This window comes from Folsomia candida, unplaced genomic scaffold (assembly GCF_002217175.1).
Source record: "Folsomia candida strain VU population unplaced genomic scaffold, ASM221717v1 Fcan01_Sc005, whole genome shotgun sequence".
Taxonomy (NCBI): domain Eukaryota; kingdom Metazoa; phylum Arthropoda; class Collembola; order Entomobryomorpha; family Isotomidae; genus Folsomia; species Folsomia candida.
The window spans coordinates 5158263-5179273 of NW_019091197.1; the positions used below are offsets into that span (position 1 = coordinate 5158263).

A 21011-nucleotide genomic window follows, 5' to 3' on the forward strand; every position below is an offset into this window, starting at 1 on the left:
GAACCCATGTACACTTTCAGCGGTTGCAAGGATTTTGCCACCTTCATCTGCCTACAATTTTTCGTGATGCTAACAATTTCAATCAAGCGTTTCGACTCCTCGTACAATTGTGCATTCTTTTTTATACAATTATGCTCAAAGAGTGATATCATGATAAAGCCGGCCAACATCATGCCGAAAATTCCCCACGGCAGAGATTTGTGAGTTAATACAAGGATCACGTTAATGCACACGTGACAAAGTAGAATAATGTTTTGAGCCGAGGGCCACATGTATTTTGACAGTATTTCCAGATTGTATGCATTCAGGATTTGTAGGCCTTGATACGACCGGATATATTTTCCTGGGGTGAATCTCACTCTGGAAGTAGAAGGATTTAATTATTATTCTGAGTAATAGTAAATATAAGATAGAGGAAAGAGGGGTTTAAATGACATGGTTAGATGATAGGGACATTTTAAATCTGGACCTTGGACGGATAGACGCTCCGATTACACAAGATTACACAACAGTCACACACAAAACTTCTCCCAGCCCGACTCTAGTAAAACCTGAATAACCGTGGGAATACTGTCCCTTTGTTCCCACGACCACTGGGTATTCGTAACCCAGAAACATGTAAATTTAAGTACAAAAGTTTAGAAGATTAGAAAGGAAACTTCGAATAGAAATCTATGACCTATTTCTAATTTGTAGCAACTTGTAAAATAACTTTCCAAAATTTTGTACCATTTACAAAGGTCTGAACGAACTGCTGTAATATATTAACGTAAATTCACCTGCTAATTAAATCTCGTACATAATTCACCGTCAGGGTTGCATACATGATGGCAATTGCGGAGAAGAACAGGAGATTGTACACATTCGAGTAAACAATGCAAAGTTCGTATAAAGAATAGCAGACAATTCCAGGGTAGGAATTATAAATCCGAGGTGGGATTAACCTGGACCCCCAAAATCTTCCGCTGTTTCTCGCCTGCAAATATGCTCCCAACGAACCCACGACCGGAAATATTACACTCGTAGGAAAAGCAATAACCAGGTAGAGATACATGCCTGGATTTCTCTGTCTTTCATACCCTCCAAAATTTCGTTTTCTTGTTTCTGCAAATTTTTAATGTAATTTTAGGAGAATTTCATTAATTTTAGTTATTACACATTTCATACCAAATCTTTCATACGAAATTAAAAGATGATTAACAAAAGCGACGTGTTTATCCCTCCGTTGAAATATGTCCCAGGATAAAATGGTGCATCCAAGTCGAGAAATAAGGTCTAAATTGGTTTCCATTATTTCCTTATTTTCCATTGAAGAATAGTCGCAATAAATGGAGTAGTGCCCTCGATAAAACAAATCAAGGGTGGAACACGATATGAAAAAAGTTATGAAAATAATTCTCCAAGTTTTTTCCACAGATTTTAACCGGCCAGATGTGTATTGGCTTATACGCCACCCAGGAACCCAAGAAAAGGGGAGTGCGACAATGAAATTTCCAGCGTTGATGAGATTTTTAAATGATTTTGTCCACTCATGTGGGAGAAATATGCTTCGAAATAGACTCGAGGATTTTGTTTCGACGATTCTGCTAAGTCTGCGGGCCTTGAGCATTTTATGAAATTTGGTAAACACGGGAAATACACGAAATAAACAGTGGACACTGATTGAATGGTTAACCATTAATCAGGCACGATAATATTTATATTTAAATATGTTTATGCAGCGCAATTTGAGTAGATATGTAGCTGTTTCCAGGGAACCTGATTTATGTGGATGAAGCTGAGAATTTAATAAATTAGTGTCTGCTTATATGCGCTTATCTTTCTTGCGAGTGAGTCAATATTCCATCATTTCGGGGTTTTACTCGCGGATAATCGATATGCCTAGAAATATTTTGCATAGGGCTCAATGTAAATTTTACAGTCGGTAAATTATTCAACGGCTTTCTTCTACTTTCTTTTCTTACTTTGGATCTATAATTAAATCTTTTATTTCTTGACCTTCAACAAATATTTCACGTTTGATGTATCACTGGCGAAGTCAATGATCATATTTGAATAATATATCAAGTTGACTTTACAAATAATAAGACATGGTCAAACTCAATATTACGTAATCACATTAGCTAATTAAAGGTTTATCTTTGTGTGTACATATACGGTCTGTTCTATCAATTTTGAATTATCAAATATATCATTCTCCACTTTGAAATTGTAAGGAGTAAGTACATATGAAATGAGTACTAAAGAAAGCCATATATTTGTCCTAAATAACCAAGAAACGATATTTACATGTATGCAAGGCATAGTATGCATGAGATTTGCATATGCATTTACTTGTGTAAATATGCATGTATGTATATATTCACATATGTCTATACATACAAAATGGTTAAGTTATTTCAATCAACCATATCTAAGATAAGATCAATTGACAGATATGTGTGTGTATGTGTGTGTAAAAACTATAGTAATTTCAAAAAGCGATATTTGTCAAGTTGATTATTGGGCGAGTCAATTTTAGATTTTTATTAAAATGAATTTAGAAAATTTGAACGTAAGTACGGATTTTAAAATTAATTTAACTATGCATTCATTCCATTCTTCTAAATAAGTATGTATGCATATTACAAATAATAGTAAAATTTTAAATGGGCTAACATTTCGGATTTAAAGTTTATCATAAATTTTTAGTACATATTTTTTTAACAAGGGCCAATTTAATTTTATTCCAATTTAAATACATTTTACATCGAATTACTAAAATAAATATTAATTAATACATAATATAATATTTATTAGCAATATATATTTAAAACGGTAAATGTCATTAAACTTTGAAGGTTTATTATACGCACAATAAATTATTAATGTATTCACATCCTGTTGTTCGTATAAACAGGTATTAAGTTTCGACCAAACCAATACACTATAAGTTATAAAATCCATATAACTAATTTTGTAATTTTCTTAAGACAATTTTATACTCCAGAAAACCAAGGGATTTACATTTTCATGGAAAATAAAAAAATATTTATAAAAAAAACTTTCATAAAATTTGATTACATATGAACAAAAAGTTCACTTAAAATCTGATTGTAAGAGGTAATAAATTTTTTAATGACTTCAGTTAAAGTCCACAATCACCGGACCTTTAACGATCTTCATTACTCGTATTATTTTTTGTTGCTTGACACAAGTGGATTCGATTAAGGATGAAATTGAGTAGAATGGAGGCCTCAAACGATGCAAGCGTCCAAGCAATTGGACTTCGCCACTCCCCATTTTGACCACTAAGGATGAGACTATCGATCCCGGCGACTAAAAGAGTTGCCAACAAATTCACAACCGAAAGACAAAATCCGTAGACAATCCATCCCGACCAAAAATTGTATCTCTGCCATTAAACAAAAAATCATTTACATATATAATTATATTTTATTTCGCACGCCGATAAAAATATGCGAACTTACTTTCCTCTCAGCTGTGTCATAACTTCTAAGATTTTTTCTACGACTTGAAGAACAATGCAGCAGTTTCATAGAAGCAAGAACCAGGATGCATAAACCAATTTTGAAATAGCCGTTGTGTTCGATGAAAACTGGAATTAATATTTATTTTCATATGTGACATGTCAGGTATTCTACGTATTTATAGATGTTCCAATCAACTAAATAATTATTACCTGAGTCATCGTCAATGTCACCTTCCTCTAATTGATACCGTTCGTTTATGCCCATTCCGATGTAGAAGGTGGACCAAACCATCATCTTTACTATTGTGATGATCTGAGAAGAAAATTAGTATAGAAAATAATAGAAAATAAATTACAAGAGGTGATTAGACTTACGATATCAATCGTAAAAACGATAGTCAACCGTCTCAAGATCAGATGCGTGACAGTCATGATGAAATATTATTTTGTGTTGTGTTTGATAATAGTAAAAATTGCAAAATATGTATATGTGTGTATCCTTAGAGATGCTCAGTTGACAATTGAATTCATTGCTTGCTAAATGTGTTATCAGGTAACTTAAGTGACTGATAATGTTGGTATGATTTAATTACACGGCGGAGTAAAATATTAATGCTTATTGAGCTATGGAACATGATTGACTAGAAGTTATCAATGATTATCTTCATTGACGCATTACTATGAAAACAAGCAGAGAGATAAAAATTAATAAGTAGTTATGTGCGACGTTTATCCGTAAATTGGGTATATATGCATAAATTCTGGTTTTACTAAATAATTCTTTTTACGGGTAGTAAAATTTTTAGAATATTCAGATATCGGATAAAAATTCAATGCAATTTTATATTTTAACAATAATCATAAGTATGCAGTACTTATCGTATGTATGTACGTATATACATACACACATATCTGCATATTGGTATAAGTATGTGTATATGTACGTACATAGATAGGTACATATATTCATATGTATGTACACATGCCTACATATTTATGTACATACATATGTTGATTAAAAAAATCACGTAATTGTAACTATGTTTCGTATATACATATTCTGTCACTTTGGTTTAATGCATAGCTGGTTGAATATTAATTGGAGAATATATATCTGGAATTCAGACAATGCATTTTCACAAATAATGCATTCAACTGTGGAGTCCGACCCAAGGGTTCTAAAAAGTCATGGTTTTGGGATATTTTATTTTTCATCGGGGGCATGCTATTTTTGTGTTAAATTCGGAGTTCACTAGAATCGGCCAACATTTACTAATCTATTAGAAAAAGGAAGAAAGTATCCCATTGAGAAGTATGTAATGAGCAAACCTTTGTCTTTGTCAGAAATGCCAATTTTTTTTTTTACAAAAACCTACTAGAGCTGAAAAATACATATTTAGGTCATGGAAAACGTTGTATTTGTGGTTAGAATATGTATGCAATAATTACTTGGGAAGTACATATGTATGCATTCATAAAAAAATAATGCTCGGAACCCTGCTTCACCTTGAATTACATGCACAAATGATACAGACGGGAATACATAATCTCAACATGGAACAAGTCTGATTTGGATTGCATTTCGCAATCCTCCATCTTCTGGCGTCAGAAGTATTACGTGTAGTAGTACGAGTATACAGGTCGGAAGGGGTCTCTAGTCGTGTAAAGTAAAAGAAAAATGTGCTCTCTCTCCTACCATGGGTCGTCCACCACCATCCCTCATTACGAAAAATATAGCGAGGAAGGCGGTCGACTCTCTCTCTTTCTCTTCAATCAGTTTTTTGTTGAATTTTTCGAATTTCGAAAAATATTTGGAATACTTTCGCCATTATCCACAAGCCTACCACCTAAGGTATCGGGTAAGCCTTTTTTATTTATTTTGAAGTATTTGAAACGGAATTTAAGAGCAGTGTGGGCAATTACTTGCGCGCAAGTAATTTACTTCAGTTTTTATTAGCCCACTGTCCCTTTTGTAAAAAGGTGACAAATGAACAAAAAATTGTGCTGTTTTGACCAGCCAACATAAAACGCTGCTTTGACCAGCCAAAAAATGCTGCCTTGACCAGCCAAAAATGCTGCTTTGACCAGCCAAAAATGCTGCTTTGACCAGCCAACATGCTGCAATGTCCAGCATTATGTTTTTTCGATTCATTAATTTCAAACCAATAATTTAATACAATGAGACATGAGATATTTGAGAAATAATGAGAATAATATAATGAGAAATTTCAGAAAAATCTCAAAGGATGATGAATCACCCCCTGCAAAAAAGCCTAAGAAGGGGAATGCCCAACTGAATCAGTTTAATGAATTCAAAACTCAGATGCAGATTGATCATGAGGAATTCAAAAAATCTATTGAGACTATCCAATCAGGCTTTGATAAGTTTTCACAACTCGAACGATTTAAGGAAGTTGAAAAAGGTTCTCGTGAAGCAAATATCACTGTTGATTAGTCAAGCGATTCTGTTAAATTGGATGATTTATTTTTGGACAATGACACGACCGATGGTACATAAATTTTTTCCTACATATATAATATTACTATGCTGGGCACGGCTAATTTTCATAAAACTATAGTGTCTGTGGATAATATCGAGCCGGAAATTTTAGAAATTCCTAATAGCAAGGACAAAGACGAATCTGTTGATCCAGCGCTAAACCAAGCTGTTGCTGCGCAAATAAATGTAATTTTGCAACAAAAAACTAAAGGAAGCCGTGAAAAAGATCAAAAAGAATCTACTGATTGCAGAGAATTGCAAGATGAGAAATGTTCCAAAGGTAAACCCTGAGCTTTGGTCGCAATTACCTCCACGAATCAAGAAATGATGCTAAATTGCAATTTACACAACAATTTGTGTCAAGAAGCCTCAATGCTTTTGCATTACTTGCTGATGAAATCACAAAGTTTAGTAAAGTGATTCCGAAGGAGGTTCGAGATAAAATGATCAGCTCGATGGAGAGACCTCAGCTGCGATGCAGCATCGTGAATCGAGTCTAAAAAGAATGCAAGGTATTAAACCTCTATTAACACCGCAATTTTCTGGAATATGGCCCACTACCAATAACAACAGTTATCTGTTTGGCGACAATTTGTCTGAAGTACTGAAGACATCCAAAACAGTAACAAATATCTTGAATCGTGGATCTATTTTTTCGCCACATTTCACGCCTAGAGGAAACACTTTTTCTTTACACTTCAGAGGCCAGCCCCGTCAATAATATCGTGGGGGGATGAGAGGCCAGACAAATTATTTTCGCCAGAGGTATCAATCTTCACGCCAGTCATGGTCCATGCAGCAAGGACAATACAAACAAACTCAACAATAATTGACAAGGTACATAAATATGCAGGACAGATTACAAAATGTTTAAATGAATGGAAATTACTTTCATGTGATAAAAATATCTTATCCGTAGTCAAAGGCTATAAGTTATCACTTTTATGTGTACCACAACAATTCCAAGTCTCTGAGCAGAAAATTTTATCAGATAATGAGAAAAAATTTGTTGACAACTGTATTGACAAGCTAATTAACATTGGTGCAATTGAACAAGTGAACGCTACAGTCGCTAGTTATTCGCAAAGAATAAGAATATGTCGGTGCATTCGACTAGAATACTCTTCAAGGCCACGTCCACCGAGTCCATCCAGAGCACAACCTCCTCATACCTGTCAATTCGGTTACGATATTTATTTGCGACCTCCACACACACAGAAATATACGAATACGAAGGGGAGCGGTTTATTACTTTGCTTTATAGGCATTCATCGTCTTACTTATTCGCAAAACGTAAAAAAGAATTGGGAACAAAGAAGGATGACAAAACCAATTCCCGGCTGCCAAAAAATGCATCACCAACGCATTACACTGTTTGCTTTAAACCCAACCTGGAGAAGCTAACATTTGAAGCGTCTGTTGCCATTGATGTCACAGTAATCATGATGAAGCCATACACTACTGTAGCGTTCACTTGTAGTCCTACAGTTCTCAGCAGTTAGAGTGTACTGTATTCAATTTATGTCGCCAATTTTTGTTGTACCAAAGCCGGATGGTACTCACAGGTTAATGATTAATTTAAAGAAATTTAATGAGTTCTTACCAGTGGAGCATTTTAAAATAGAGGATTATCGTACAGTCTGTTATCTCATGCAGAGGAATAGTTTCATGGCTGTTGTCGACTCGAGAGATGCTTATCATTCAGTACCAATTTACAAACAACACAGAAAATTTCTTAGATTTAGTTGGGATGGTCAGCTTTATCAGTATAATTGTTTATGCTTTGGGTTGTCACTGGCTCCCAGGGTATTTACTAAGATTTTAAAGCCATTACTATCTCATTTACGGTCACATGGTGTCGTAATTGTTGGGTACCTTGATGATTTATTAATTATGGGACGAAATGCTGATGAATGTGCCCGATATGTTAGTCTATTGTGTTCATGGCTGGCTAGATTAGGTTTTGTAATTAATGAGAAAAAATCTCAACTAATTCCTGCACAAAAATAAAGTATTTAGACTTTGTCTTTGATACTGTCGCATAGACAATTGAATTGCCAGACGCGAAGAAATTAAAAATTATTAAAGACTACCAAAAGTGGTTGCAGTGTCCTTCATCGACCATTCAAGAGTTATCCGAACTAATTGGTTATTTGAATTCTTGTACTCCAGCTGTTGCTTGTGGACCTCTTTACATCAGGGAGTTAGAAATTACAAAAATCAAGGCATTAGCTAAGAGCATGGGTGATTACTCCAAAAAGGTTACCTTGTCAAGCTCCGCTGTACTGGATTTACAGTGGTGGTGTAAGAGAGATAGCTTAAAAGCAATTCCAATTAAAGAGGATGTCTACGACATGACTGTTTTTACGGATGCATCACTTTCAGGTTGGGGTGCTCATTTTAATTCCAACAAAACACTAGGGTTTTGGCTTGGCAAGGAACTTTCTTTATACATTAATGTTCTTGAACTCAAAGCAATTGAAAACGCTGTAAAAGTTTTCGCAAATTCAAACAATTTAAAAATTATAATAAGGACAGATAGTACCACTGCCATTTCATACATAAATAAGTACGGTGGCTGCCGCCTAAGACTATGTCATGAAGTGGCAAAGAGAATTTGGCAATGATGTCAAGAAAAAGATGTCACTTTATTTGCCACATATATCGCGAGCGCAGATAATTTTATTGCAGTTAGATTGTCCAGAATTGCAGTTGACAGGGCCGATTTTTCATTATCGGAAGCTGCCTTTCATCTCATATGAAAAAATTTTTTGGACAGCCAGAGGTTGAGTATTTTGCAACTGATATAACAAATAAGTGTCCACGTTTTACTCGTGGTATCCTTGTACTGGATGTGAAGGTGTTGATGTTTTTTACCATAAATGGGATACTTATTTTTATGCATTTGCACCATTGAACATGGTTGGTAGAGTTCTAAAGAAAATTATCTCTGACAATGCGAATGGAATTTTTGTGGTGCCAAAATGAGAAACACAAGCATGGTTCCCAATATTCTTGAAACTGTGCAATAATTATTATGTCGAATTACAGCCATGTAAAGAACTAATTGTTTATGATAACACTAGGCCACACGAGTTATCAACGACGCTCACCCTCCTGGCGGGCAAGGTTTGCAGCAAAAATTTCAACATTTACAACCAAATGTAGTGAATATATTAGCAGCGTTATGCTCCAAAAATACATGGTCCTGTTACAATTCGCAATTTAAGAAATATGAGCTTTTTGTAACGAAAATAATGTGTCGTCACATGTTCCCAAATCGAAATAGTACTAGGTTATTTTACAAAGCTGTATGAAACGGGATTGAGTTATTCTGCCATTAATACTGCGCGAAGAGCCCTCAGTTTATTGCTACCGACTGTTGACAATTACTCTATTGGTCAACATCCGCTAGTTACTACATTGCTGAAGGGTATTTTAAAATTAAAACCCCGGCACCCAAATATTCCCACACTTGGAATGTGGATCAGGTTTTAAATAAGATTAGAACATTTCCGGGTAATGATATTTTAGATCTGACTCTGTTAAGTATGAAAGTCGCTGGTTTGTTGACTATTGTGTCGGGTCAAAGAGTACAGACCTTAGCGTCTATTAAATTCGAGAATATAAAATACTCAAATGGTATGATTAGGATATTTATTTCTGATAGACTAAAAAATTCCGGTAGCAACGTTTGTCAACCATGTATTGTACTTCCCGAGTTAAAAAGAGATAAGAAAATTTGTGTTAAAAAAGCTCTTGAAAGTTATATAGAAAGAACAAAGGAAAAGCGTAAAGACAATAATTTATTTTTATCTGTTGTGAGTCCTCTTAGGAAGCTAACTTCTCAAACAATTTCTAAATGGTTAGTTAAATTACTTGATTTAAGTGATGTAGATACCTCAATTTATTTCAAGTCTCATTCTTTTCGCCATTCTTCAACTAGTAAAGCTTTCCACAAGGGTGTAAATACTAATTCAATCTACGCCAACGCCAGTTGGACAGCAAAATCTAAAGTATTTGCGAAGTATCATAATAAGCCTTTTATTGATTTAAATGAGTTTGCATATGCTGTACTAAAAAAGAAATGAACGATTTAAATATGTGTGTTACACTACGCTGTTGATTTAATTGTTTACTTTGCCTCATCCGTTTATCGATTGCTTCAAACACTACACGTAATACTTCTGACGCCAGAAGATGGAGGATTGCGAAATGCAATTAAGGATTACGCGAGCGATGCGAAGCATCGCGAAGCGTAATCGCAATTGTATGAGCCATCCGGAATCGGATGGCGTCAGACCCTCCCACCCAATCCCAATCTTTTATCTCAACGGATTTCGGCCTTCAAAGGTAATGAGGGATGGTGGTGGACGACCCATGGTAGGAGAGAGAGCACATTTTTCTTTTACTTTACACGACTAGAGACCCCTTCCGACCTGTATACTCGTACTACTACACGTAATACTTCTGACGCCATCCGATTCCGGTTGGCTCATACAATTGCGATTACGCTTCGCGATGCTTCGCATCGCTCGCGTAATCTTTAATTATTAGGGCATCCAGCCAACAAAATCCCCACTTTAATCAAGTCAAGCTTATATTTCATTGATTTCCCAAATAACGTGCAATGAATCGTAAACAGATAACCCCTATAAAAATTGCAATTTCTAATAATAATTTCTAAAAATGAAATTTCCTACATTGTACACGTTTTTCTTAATTACTGCTTTTCATACTTGCGTCTCAGACCCTTCATATTCTGAATCCGTGTGCCCAAACTTATCAAAATTCAAATCGGATATTGATTCGGTGGATATATTTCCGACATGTAGATTTCATGTGAGACATTTGCACAAACTTAAACGAATATGCACAAGTTGATTACATGTGATTTACTAATTCCAAATTTAAATAGGACGATTGGATCAAGAAACGTCGTTTCTGGTATGCTGACGATTTCAATTTTGAGCAACAGTTCACATCAAAATGGTCGTCCGGCAAGAAGCCTCCACGTGTCCAAGTATTCATAGTGCCGCACTCGCACGCTGACCCAGGATGGAGAAAAACGTTTGAAGAATACTCGAGAAATAGCACGTTCTACATCTTAACGTGGGCAGTGGAACAATTACTCCACTATAAAAATATGACCTTCATCTGGAATGAGATCTCCTTTTTGGCAGATTGGTGGGAAAATCTCATCCCGCTTATCGAGATGGCTTCGTCCGATTAGTGAAAGAGGGGAGATTTGAGATCACCACGGGAGGTTAATTTCCTCGGAACTATTTATGAGGTGAATATTAAGTAAACCTTAACTTGTAAATAGGATGGGTCATGGCAGATGAAGCGACAGGATCGCTATATTCGTTAACCAACCAACTTATTGAAGGACGCCAATGGCTACATGGTCATGTCGGCATCGTGCCAAACGTGTCTTGGGTGATCGACGCATTTGGGCATGGTCCCACTATGCCGTATTTGTTCAAAATTTCTGGTATGGACAACACCGTCATTCAAGTGAGTTAACTATGACATTCTTCTCATTATTTAAATTCTCAAAGAAAAATAAATGTCAACTAAATGAATTTACACAGCGACTCCATTACAGCTGGAAGAAATATTTGGCCCAAAACAAGTTTAGCGACTTTACTTGGGTTCAAAGATGGGATTCTGGGAAACAATTCGCCATAAATGTGCATAACAACCCGTTCGACATGTATGATTCTAGGACCAGCTGTGGTCCAGATACTGAGGTGACCTTTATTTGCATACAAGTCAAAATCTCACCTTTTGCTTGCATATATTTTGTCTAATTTTTTCCAGATTTGTGTGAAATATTACTTTCGAACTATTCGGGGTATGTTAATTAAAAGCTTTATGCATAATTCAAGGAAGATTTTTTAGTCCAAACCCTATTTTTTCTATTTACATATTTAGGAGAATACACCGACTATTGCCTAAATTCAAAGCCTATAACTGATGAAAACATTGCCTCCTCTGCTACCGAATTGGTCGGTCAATTTCAAAGATCTGCCTCCATTTCGGGTTCCAATGTGGTCCTCGTCCCGCTCGGGGACGACTTTGTCTTTGACCGTGAAGAGGAATGGGATCAGCAATATGGGAATTATACTCTTCTCATGAATTACATAAATGCCAATCCTGCCATTTTCAACATGGAAATCAGTTTTGGCACGGTTTCCTCCTATTTCAATGCTATTCAGGACAAGAATCCTAAACTTCCTACATTCTCTGGGGATTTTTTTCCATATAGCGACGTTTTCACGAGTGGGGAACCAGCCCATTGGACGGGATTTTATGGGACACGTCCGTACTGGAAGAAGTTGTATAAAGAGGCAGAAAATTATTTGAGAAGTGCAGAGATTCTATATGCATATGGGAGAAATTTTCAGAAAAATGGGCAGAACCACTTGATGGTAAATTTGCACATGTAAATTTTTTGCAAACTCGGACGACAATTTATATATGTAAATTCAAATTAAATTTCAGGATGCTCATTATAAATCGTTAGTCTCAGCCAGACGGTCGTTCGGGTTATTCGCGCATCACGACGGGTAAACATTTTGTATGTAATCCCCAGCCAAAAGTGACACCATGTAAATAAATTTCAGAACAACTGGAACATCCACTGCCCGCGTCATGGAGGACTTTGGGCATAAACTGTTGCATTCGCACATCGTGTCTCAAAAAATTCAAGAAGACTGTTTATCGCATATTTTAAGTCAAGGAACAACAACTTCATCCTTGGTTGTAGAACGTGACGAACAATATTCCAGTTTTGGTGTTCTTCCGACCAAGCTGACGAGACGAATCGATTCCAATGTATTTCTTTCTCAGAAAGTTTTACTTTTTAATAGCATCGCATTTCGGCGAATTCAACTTGTAACGATGCAAGTTACCAGTCGGTTGGTCAGAGTGGTAGACAATTATGGCAGAGCTATCGTTAGTCAGGTAAATGCATAATTTCCATTAATGGGTTTACCCTTGATTTACACTTAATTAGACCTGATGATTATTTAGATTAACCCTGTAGCCGAATATAATTCCAGATTAAACGGAATATCGTTACATCCCTCAATTTACGAGCTAAATTTTCTAGCCAAATTAGAACCACTAACGGTTCACATTTATGAAATCAAACCATCCTTTTGGGGTGATCCGTTTCTATCAAATTTAGCAACGGTACAATGCCGGGGATGCATTTTGGACCTGAACGGACGTTTTAAAATGCATCCTGCCTTCGAATTTAGGTATATCAAAATGAAAGAAAATTAATTCAGAAAAAATTTATGATTCAACAAAAACAAGTTGAAATAGGTCTGGTTATTTCAGTAGCGACGAAAACATCATCCTCGAAAATTCTGAACAGGTCTTAGAACTTGATTGGGTCACTGGTTATCTGAAAAGGGTTATCGACAAAGTGACCGGATCATCCAAGCTGGTCACCATTTCGTTTGGAGGATACGCTTCTATCTCTCAAAGTAGTGGAGCTTATCTCATGAAACTTGACAGGACGAGAACAATTGAGGTGTAATTTGAATTTATACCAAATAAAAAAAATATTATCCCAATTATAAATAATTTCCAGATTGGAAGTAGTCCCACCAATCCGGCATCCCTTCTTTCAATATCAGGCCCAGTAACATCCTATTTGACTTCATGCTCAAAACTCTTATCCGTCACGACGCGTCTCTTGGCTCATCCCGGTTATGGAATTCATCTCGAAAATGTGGTCGATTTGGGAACCATTCCAGCCGAAGTGTTTATGCGGATTAATACAGAAATTGACTCAGTTTCTGAGAGGACTGGACGCCCAGAAATGTTCACAGATCAGAACGGGTACACATTTGAGAGGAGAGATTACATACCAGAGAACGGTTATGAGGGAAATGTGTTTCCAGTCACGTCGATGGCATATATTCATGATTTAAGGAAGAGGAAAGATTTTCAGTTTTTGTTGACCGGTAAATACATTTATTCAAACTAATGTTGCAAATTGTAATTATTTTGACACCCAACTTTTGACTTACCACGTAAATAGGTCACATGGGATAAATAGTATTACACCTGGCTGCCTAGAGACCCTGATTGAACGCAGAACTGAGACAGACGATCACCGCGGGATGAATGAAGCCGTTACGGACAACAAGAAAACTGCCTCTAACTATATCCTGCTCTTTGAAGATTTAAACTTTTCGGCGGGAAATTCGGAGAACGAGTTTCAAAATAGTCTTCCCACCCGAGATGCTATCCAACTTTCGCTTGGCTTGCAATATTCATCACCAAGTTTTGGATTTGGGGGAGAATTATTCTTTCCGTGGGCATTGAGGACATTTCCGCTGATATATGTACCAGATGATCTGCATCCAGTTACGTTGAGGACTATGGGGACCCCTGGTGATGAAGGGAAAGGGTCGAATAAGGCGTTACTCGTTGTACAAAAATTAGGGTATTCTTGTAACCATAAATACAACATAATATCCCAAGGAATAAGTAAAAAGTATGAAATTGGATTTAATGGAGCAGAAATTTCTTCAGTTTTTAGGACAGATTTGGCAGGTATAAAACGGTTGAAGTACAAAGGTATTAACGATTCAGCATCACTATTGGGTCTGAAACCGTTTGAAATTTCGAGCTACGTGGTAGAATTTGCATAATTAAAAATGAACAAAAACTGATACACTTTTAATTATTTTAGTTAACAATAAAGTTTGAGAAATGCATATGCATTTGCAAATCGTTTTTTTTTAACTTTGCCCATTTGGCGATAAAAAATTCTATGTCCAACTTATGTACATTACACCAAAAGGTCTATGAAAATGCTCCAATCCAAAATTCATTTCATGCTAAATAGTTTGCATGCGAGTCACATTTTAAGAACATGATAACCTCCTGAAGTACGTATGCCAATTAGAAAGTCACTTGTGAATTTACAGATTTATAAATTTAAATTTATTTTTCCAACTGCTTATCATCAAAGACAAACATAAGGGAAAACAAGAATTCAATTGTTGAACGAGTGGACAATGTTGATTGGAATTATGCTCGGCTAGCGGCGATCCAGTCGATGAAGTAGCTGACCTCAGTGTTAACTCCGGGCCTGTTGGGGAGGGCGCAACCATCTGTATACAAAAAAGTTACATATTTTCTATACCACCATACGATAATTTGTCTCGTCTCAATTAAATAATTTGACTCACATCCCCAGCTGACCAAACCAGCCAAATATCCTCCAGTGACGGCAGCAAGTGGGCCACCAGAATCTCCTTGGCACGAGTCCTTGCCTCCTTCGGGAAGGCCGGCGCAGAGCATGTGGGCTTCGATGGTCTCCTCCGGGTACATTCCTTGGCACGCGGCGTCAGCAATAGTGGGGAGTTGGACCCACTGGAGAATGTTGGCGAGGGCTCCGCCCTGTCTGGTGGCTCCCCATCCGGACACAATGATATCCCCGGTCGTCTGCTGTTGAGAGGTTGGGAGGGCAATCTGGGCGACAAAGTCGTTGTACACGAAGGGGTTGGCAGCCTCGAGGTGCAAAAGGGCAATATCGTTGACGAAGGTGTTTCCGTTGTATTGCTCGTGGACGTGGATGCGGTCGACGTTTCGGCCTTGCTCGTTCGGGCTGGTCACAGTCCTCTGGTGCTTGCCGGCAATGACGCGGAGGGAAGAGGGAACGTCACCCTCGACGCAGTGAGCTGCATAATGGATTAAATATGTCAAAATTGGCTGGTTTTTTACGCTATTTGAAACTAAATGTATATATTTTACCAGCGGTGATGGCGAGGTTAGGTCCGATGATGGACGCACCACAAATGTGGCTTCCGAACCAGTGCAATGACAGCTGGTAGGGGAACTGACCAACGGTGGCGTCCTCACCTCCGACGATCTTTCCACCTCCGGGAACTCTGCGGCTGACCCTGGGAAGGGCTGCGAGATAAATATTTCAGAAATTAATTTGGTATGTTTAAATTTTCAAAAATTTGTGACCTACCAGCAGCGGAGGCGACGAGGAGGGCGACAATAGCAAGCTTCAACATTGTAGTGGTGATTGGAGGAGAGAAGAGGAGGATGTGATGTCCAGAAGCTGCCTCGGGTCCGATTTTATACCAGAATTATCTCCACTCATCCAAAATGGGAAGCCCGGATTTATGTAAGATGGGTAATATCGACTTGTGGATTGGATTGTTCGATGGGGTACAATTATTCTTATCTTGGCACATCAAATTAATTACTCAATTGACGTGACGAAGCGCGTTTGCGGATACATAAACACTTCGAGAAGGGGAGATTGATTGCTTGGGTAAAAACCGAGCATTATGCATTATGGTTTAGCAGGATTATGTAACAACGAGTCAGATGTACATATGTAGAATTATGCGACATTGAAAAAGAGTTATATATACACTTGACGAGGACATTGATGATAAGCTGGGTATGATTTGTGGTGGCATAAGGTTGCATATGTGTACATTACTGCATCAACGAAATGCAGTAGCCAGGTATAAATATTAAGCTGATAACACACATACATATGCATAACAATGGAGTGAACCAATATGCATGCTATTTTTAAACTGGTCAATTAGGAATAAATTGGAACAAGGGTAACACACGATGGACACTGTTAATTGTCTATAGTAAAGGGGATATAGATCGGAGTAGTCGGGACGACGGAGTACGCGGAGGCTGGAGGACACGACTACATTTGTTTTGATATGAGAACTTTTTTGACAAGTTATTGCTGAATTTTTGAATGAAATCTGTATTGAAATGGTTCCCTTTTAATGAAAATTGCGATAGATGTTTTTTAAAAACGAAATGCAAACTTTTCCCAGGGGCCGGAGTATGTTTTACACAAATCGCTTTCCTAAGAGTACGGAGCTTACCAGCATGCAAAATATCCGACCTATGACAAGGGGTTGGATAATCGGTGATAAGTTTGATGAATGGATACAGGATGATGCTGATCCATTCCATGGAGTAGATTTTGATGGATTGAATTTGGCGAGGCTGTCTGGAATTTCCACACAATTGGAAGTTGGAAATTTCGAAACTCATATGTCATATGGACTCAAGAGGAGCAGTTAGGTAAGACCTGAATAATTACATCACGACACTCGATCGGTGCTCTCTTAAAATATCCATCAAGTTTTCTTTCAAAGTAACAAGTTTTTTGCAGAAGAACTGCTTCTTGAAAAATAAATTAGGTTGGCAATGTTCTTCGGTTATACGTACACAGCATAGATATATGCATACACATACAAATATTTGCCACCTGAAGTAGAAAATTATTGTACATTAACTTCTTCATATGTGCATGCATATGAAATATGTACACTGTATGCATGTATAAATTATTGACTAATACTAAATTAATTGGTTGAGTCAACCATTAGGCGCTGTTCGTAAACTTTGTAATGCTGGCTAACCATAGGAAGATAGGGAATTTTCCCTATCTTCCCATGGTTAGCCAGCATTACGAAGTTTACGAACAGCGCCTTAAGAAATAAGAAATGCGTATATATAGATTAAATATTATGTATACTTAAAAATTCAATAGTTATTAGATTACTGTGATGCTAATTTATATGAAGTGGGCCATCAAACATACATACTTATTTATTTCCTGTACTGATATAGCCTCTAGTTGTTAAGCTAGTTCTGTCAAGTTACCATAGTTCGTGATTTGTTGTTACATACGTTGCGAGTATACGCATCTATACTCATACTCCACAATTTTCAAAAAATATTTTACTCCTATTTTCTGATTGGTCGATTTTAATATTGTTATGGTGATTAACATGCTGAAATCATGAAAGCGTCACCAAATGACGAACACATCACGGACTATTGATGAAGCTTAAGACATCAAAAGAGGTCACGAAAACGATTGGTGACGGCCTTATCTAGTCTGCTGATGGGGTTTTACGATATGGCCATTCACCATCCATTAAAAGTTTTAGTGAGAGTAGAAATTATTTTTTTTACCATTTTCATTGAAGCTACAAGTTTTCATACATATCTAAAACCAGGAAAAAATGAAAGCTAGGTTTTAATGTAATACATGGTACATACTATAACTGAATTGTTAACAAATGAGTGAATCTTCCTATAAATGAAAATTTTAAGTAGGTGCTGCATGGCAACCAGATGAATTAGTGCATCAAGTATTTACACCATGTTTCATGCAAAATTTTCAAACAAAAAAAAATTGCAATTGAAAAAAATTGAAAAAATTGCATGTACTTACTTATCAGTATAATATGTACTCACATCAATTCCATTGTATCTATATACATATGTACATGCATATGCTTTGTGACAGAGTGGGTGTCTTGCAAAGAAAGCATTACACGTGATTGGCACATCACGACAGAATCAGTAGAAATCTTTTGTTCAGAAAAATTAAGCTAAAAAACAAAACATCGTTTATTCTACATATTCGTCGTTTATAACTACATTTCGAATATTTAATTTAAAAAACGACATTGATAACAATGAAAATCAAAAGATAGTTTCTACTGACAACAAATTAAAACCAACAACTGTTATCAAAAAGTAAATAAATTGAGTTCATCACATTTAATTTGGTGGTACTGAGGAGTGTGCCGCTGTCGCAGATCAGTCGACCTTGTCGATATTTTCCACTAGTTGAGATGATGCTGATGCCAACTCCTCTCTCCTTCGTTTGGTCATCCAGTCATTCCAAACATTTGGAAACATACGAGTGAGTGGGAGGTCGGATGGAAAGTCACTCACGCAACAAAAACCGGGCATGTACGACACGTAAATATTTTGGGACAGCTCCCTCAGCGTGACGCATCTCGTCTCAATCGGCGCCCCATTTCTGTCCACTGTGGGGAAAAATATGTCCAGCCTGTCTCGTTGATTTTCCCAGTCACGAGTAGACGGGAAAGAGGAAGGGAACAGAGATAGCGAGAGCGCTTGGAGTCTTGGGAGGTGCCTTTCATAATCGAGAACATCGCCGTTATCGATGCCTGAAGGGAAACGAATTTTCAGATTAGAAAATTCCATCCATCCTACGAAGAGCATTTTCAGTTGGGGGAAAATAGGGAGGTGGATAGTTCGACCTTCCACATTTTTGTCGTCGATATCATACATGAACTGCAAGCTTTCCAGTGTGGCGGCATGCTTGCGGAGCAATTTTTCGAATTTGGCATAGTTCCCTCGTCGTTCCAAGCATTGTAAATTGCAGAGTTTCAACTTCTTGAGGGGAGTAGTCAACTTCAGGAGGAAATCAAGCACGTTGTCTCGTGTGGATGTGGTAATAAATTCCACCAAATTGGGAAAGGGTTGTTCGTATTTGAGCAAAATGTTAACGAAGGCTGATTCCTCATCATCATCACAATTAAAACGGATGGTTTTGACTCGTTGAACTGCTGCAGCCCAGGATGACATAATAGTCTGGTTGACGAGGGCATCTAGGTTAACCGTTCCTATGGAGAATGTAAAGATTGCGAGCTTGTTGAGCTTAAGTTCCTCGGGAAGTGCGCACTCGACCATATCTACCAACTTGAGGAACCAAGATAACTCTAGGTCGATAAGGGTTGCTTGGAGTTTGATAATAATGCTGAGATGAATCTTGTAATCGGCCTCACAAAGGATTCTCCCTCCCAAATCCAAACTTGTGATATGATGACCTCGATCCGGCAGAAGGAACCAGTTCAGATCGTCGACAAGTTTCAAAACTATTTGCTGTCCTTTAGCTGAATTTATCCAGGTGTTTGGACCATTTGTTGGGGTAAAAGGGGGGAGTTGCAAGTCCCAGCTGGTTGGTTGTAGATTCTTCATTTCTTTAAGATATCGAAACAACCTCATCGAGTCGACTGGATACTTGTAGTTGTGTGGGAAATAATAGTTAAATATAACACTGGATTTTTTCCTGATGATCCGGGATGCTTCAGTGTCCCATAGGCGACACACCAAGCGTGCCGTCTTCAAAGTGTGGAAGGGAAGATAAGAAAATATGTTCGACAAGACCTGCAAAATCCACAGACTCAGATCTGTAATACATACATCAGATAGATGACTAACGTATTACTCACCAGTTGATTCCGTCCTGCCTTGAAGTCTACATTTTCATTTGCATGCGGTACGAGATCTGGCATGTCCGGATCCTCCCCATATCGTCCTTGACAACTTCGTTCCTAATAATTAAATCGTTTGACCATCAGTGATTCTTCATTTAGCAACAAAGTACATAACAAGTTGAAAGTCTTACTTTAAATAAAAAATATCCGTCAAGAGATTCGTTCCTCTTCTCTCGATATAGTTCTCGTCTCGGTCTAACTTTGCCGAGTAAAGCGATCTTGTCCCCAAAATTAAGTTGTGTGCGACAACTTTTCTCCAGTTGGACATCATTAACAAAAATTACTCTTTTCTAAATATGGAAAACAATAAACTTAGCCACAACTCGACTTTCCCTTGCACCTTGAGACACTTACCCCGACAGGTGCAAGCCAATAGTTTCCACCGGAGCACGTAATTTCTGCCAGATTTCCAGGATTTTTAGCAGTATTCACAAAAATGAATTCACCTTGGTCGTCCCTCGAGATGTACTTGCTCCCGAAAGTGTACTAGAAAAAGCAGCATAATAAAAAGTGCAGTGGTCCAAAATGTGATCGATAAGTGATAAGAATTAGTCGACAAATTCACTCACTTTTTGATTTTCAATGTAGGGCAGGATGGCAGATTGTGTCCATCCACTGCCGGCATCACCGCTTCCAGCAGTGGCACACCCACAGGTTGACCCCCATACACAATTACCGCATAAACGGCACTTTCGAAATCTTGGTTCGAAAAGAACTGCGTCGTTCCCCTCCATTTTATAGGCTGGTCAAGTCAATAAAATATTTTCCTAATTTTATTTTTGTTTTTGTGGCTGTTCGACAACAAATCTGTTTGACTGTTGAACATCCCGCTCGACAAATTTCAATGCTACGGACGTTGTGAGATTTTGAATTGCTTCTGCAGACAAAGTGCATGAATATGAAACTATTTAAT

At 37.4% G+C, this 21011-nt stretch overlaps 4 protein-coding genes across 6 annotated transcripts; 1 reads left to right on the plus strand and 3 right to left on the minus strand.

Annotated features, from left to right (window-relative positions):
- Window positions 1-2584: 2584 nt before the first annotated feature.
- On the minus strand, window positions 2585-4037 carry LOC110850408. The gene is made up of 4 exons (XM_022097842.2): window positions 3848-4037; window positions 3683-3785; window positions 3471-3598; window positions 2585-3394 (listed from the first exon to the last, which is right to left on the minus strand). The coding sequence occupies exons 1-4, from the start codon at window positions 3902-3904 to the stop codon at window positions 3152-3154; spliced, it is 531 nt and encodes a 176-aa protein (XP_021953534.1). The 5' UTR covers window positions 3905-4037; the 3' UTR covers window positions 2585-3151.
- Window positions 4038-5210: 1173 nt separating this feature from the next.
- LOC110850409 (alpha-mannosidase 2x) lies at window positions 5211-14713 on the plus strand. 3 transcript variants are annotated; one of them, XM_035852302.1, is made up of 15 exons: window positions 5211-5324; window positions 5705-5982; window positions 6052-6809; window positions 10723-10814; window positions 10891-11238; window positions 11299-11489; window positions 11567-11725; window positions 11796-11829; window positions 11910-12406; window positions 12480-12544; window positions 12602-12941; window positions 13011-13240; window positions 13308-13518; window positions 13579-13954; window positions 14032-14713. In XM_035852302.1, the coding sequence occupies exons 6-15, from the start codon at window positions 11307-11309 to the stop codon at window positions 14043-14045; spliced, it is 2109 nt and encodes a 702-aa protein (XP_035708195.1). In that variant the 5' UTR covers window positions 5211-5324; window positions 5705-5982; window positions 6052-6809; window positions 10723-10814; window positions 10891-11238; window positions 11299-11306; the 3' UTR covers window positions 14046-14713. The 3 variants fall into 3 exon arrangements, with proteins under 3 accessions (XP_035708195.1, XP_035708194.1, XP_035708196.1); XM_035852301.1 differs by having other exon boundaries at window positions 5213-5331; XM_035852303.1 differs by lacking the exon at window positions 10723-10814 and having other exon boundaries at window positions 5213-5331.
- Window positions 14714-14919: 206 nt separating this feature from the next.
- Window positions 14920-16231, minus strand: LOC110849625 (trypsin-1). Its single transcript, XM_022097053.2, has 4 exons — window positions 15979-16231; window positions 15756-15914; window positions 15191-15682; window positions 14920-15112 (listed from the first exon to the last, which is right to left on the minus strand). Exons 1-4 carry the CDS (start codon window positions 16022-16024, stop codon window positions 15030-15032), a joined length of 780 nt encoding a protein of 259 aa, XP_021952745.1. The 5' UTR covers window positions 16025-16231; the 3' UTR covers window positions 14920-15029.
- Window positions 16232-18392: 2161 nt separating this feature from the next.
- LOC110849680 lies at window positions 18393-20959 on the minus strand. Its single transcript, XM_022097113.2, has 5 exons — window positions 20668-20959; window positions 20453-20584; window positions 20230-20388; window positions 20054-20155; window positions 18393-19988 (listed from the first exon to the last, which is right to left on the minus strand). The coding sequence occupies exons 1-5, from the start codon at window positions 20830-20832 to the stop codon at window positions 18609-18611; spliced, it is 1938 nt and encodes a 645-aa protein (XP_021952805.1). The 5' UTR covers window positions 20833-20959; the 3' UTR covers window positions 18393-18608.
- Between the last annotated feature and the right edge of the window lie 52 nt (window positions 20960-21011).

Bases quoted from the DNA above. Each gene is read 5' to 3' on its own strand.
- LOC110849680 (XM_022097113.2), bottom strand. From the start codon at position 20,832: ATGGAGGGGAACGACGCAGTTCTTTTCGAACCAAGATTTCGAAAGTGC. The intron at 20,585-20,667 runs GTGAGTGAATTT...TGCTTTTTCTAG, and splicing joins CCTACATTGAAAATCAAAAA to TACACTTTCGGGAGCAAGTA. The intron at 20,389-20,452 runs GTAAGTGTCTCA...TTCCATATTTAG, and splicing joins ATTGGCTTGCACCTGTCGGG to AAAAGAGTAATTTTTGTTAA.
- LOC110849625 (XM_022097053.2), bottom strand. From the start codon at position 16,024: ATGTTGAAGCTTGCTATTGTCGCCCTCCTCGTCGCCTCCGCTGCTG. The intron at 15,915-15,978 runs GTAGGTCACAAA...TTTATCTCGCAG, and splicing joins CCTCGTCGCCTCCGCTGCTG to CCCTTCCCAGGGTCAGCCGC. The intron at 15,683-15,755 runs GTAAAATATATA...TCCATTATGCAG, and splicing joins TAACCTCGCCATCACCGCTG to CTCACTGCGTCGAGGGTGAC.
- LOC110850409 (XM_035852302.1), top strand. From the start codon at position 11,307: ATGGCAGATGAAGCGACAGGATCGCTATATTCGTTAACCAACCAACTT. The intron at 11,830-11,909 runs GTATGTTAATTA...TTACATATTTAG, and splicing joins TTACTTTCGAACTATTCGGG to GAGAATACACCGACTATTGC. The intron at 12,407-12,479 runs GTAAATTTGCAC...ATTAAATTTCAG, and splicing joins ATGGGCAGAACCACTTGATG to GATGCTCATTATAAATCGTT.
- LOC110850408 (XM_022097842.2), bottom strand. From the start codon at position 3,904: ATGACTGTCACGCATCTGATCTTGAGACGGTTGACTATCGTTTTTACG. The intron at 3,786-3,847 runs GTAAGTCTAATC...TTTTCTTCTCAG, and splicing joins TCGTTTTTACGATTGATATC to ATCATCACAATAGTAAAGAT. The intron at 3,599-3,682 runs GTAATAATTATT...TATTAATTCCAG, and splicing joins TGACATTGACGATGACTCAG to TTTTCATCGAACACAACGGC.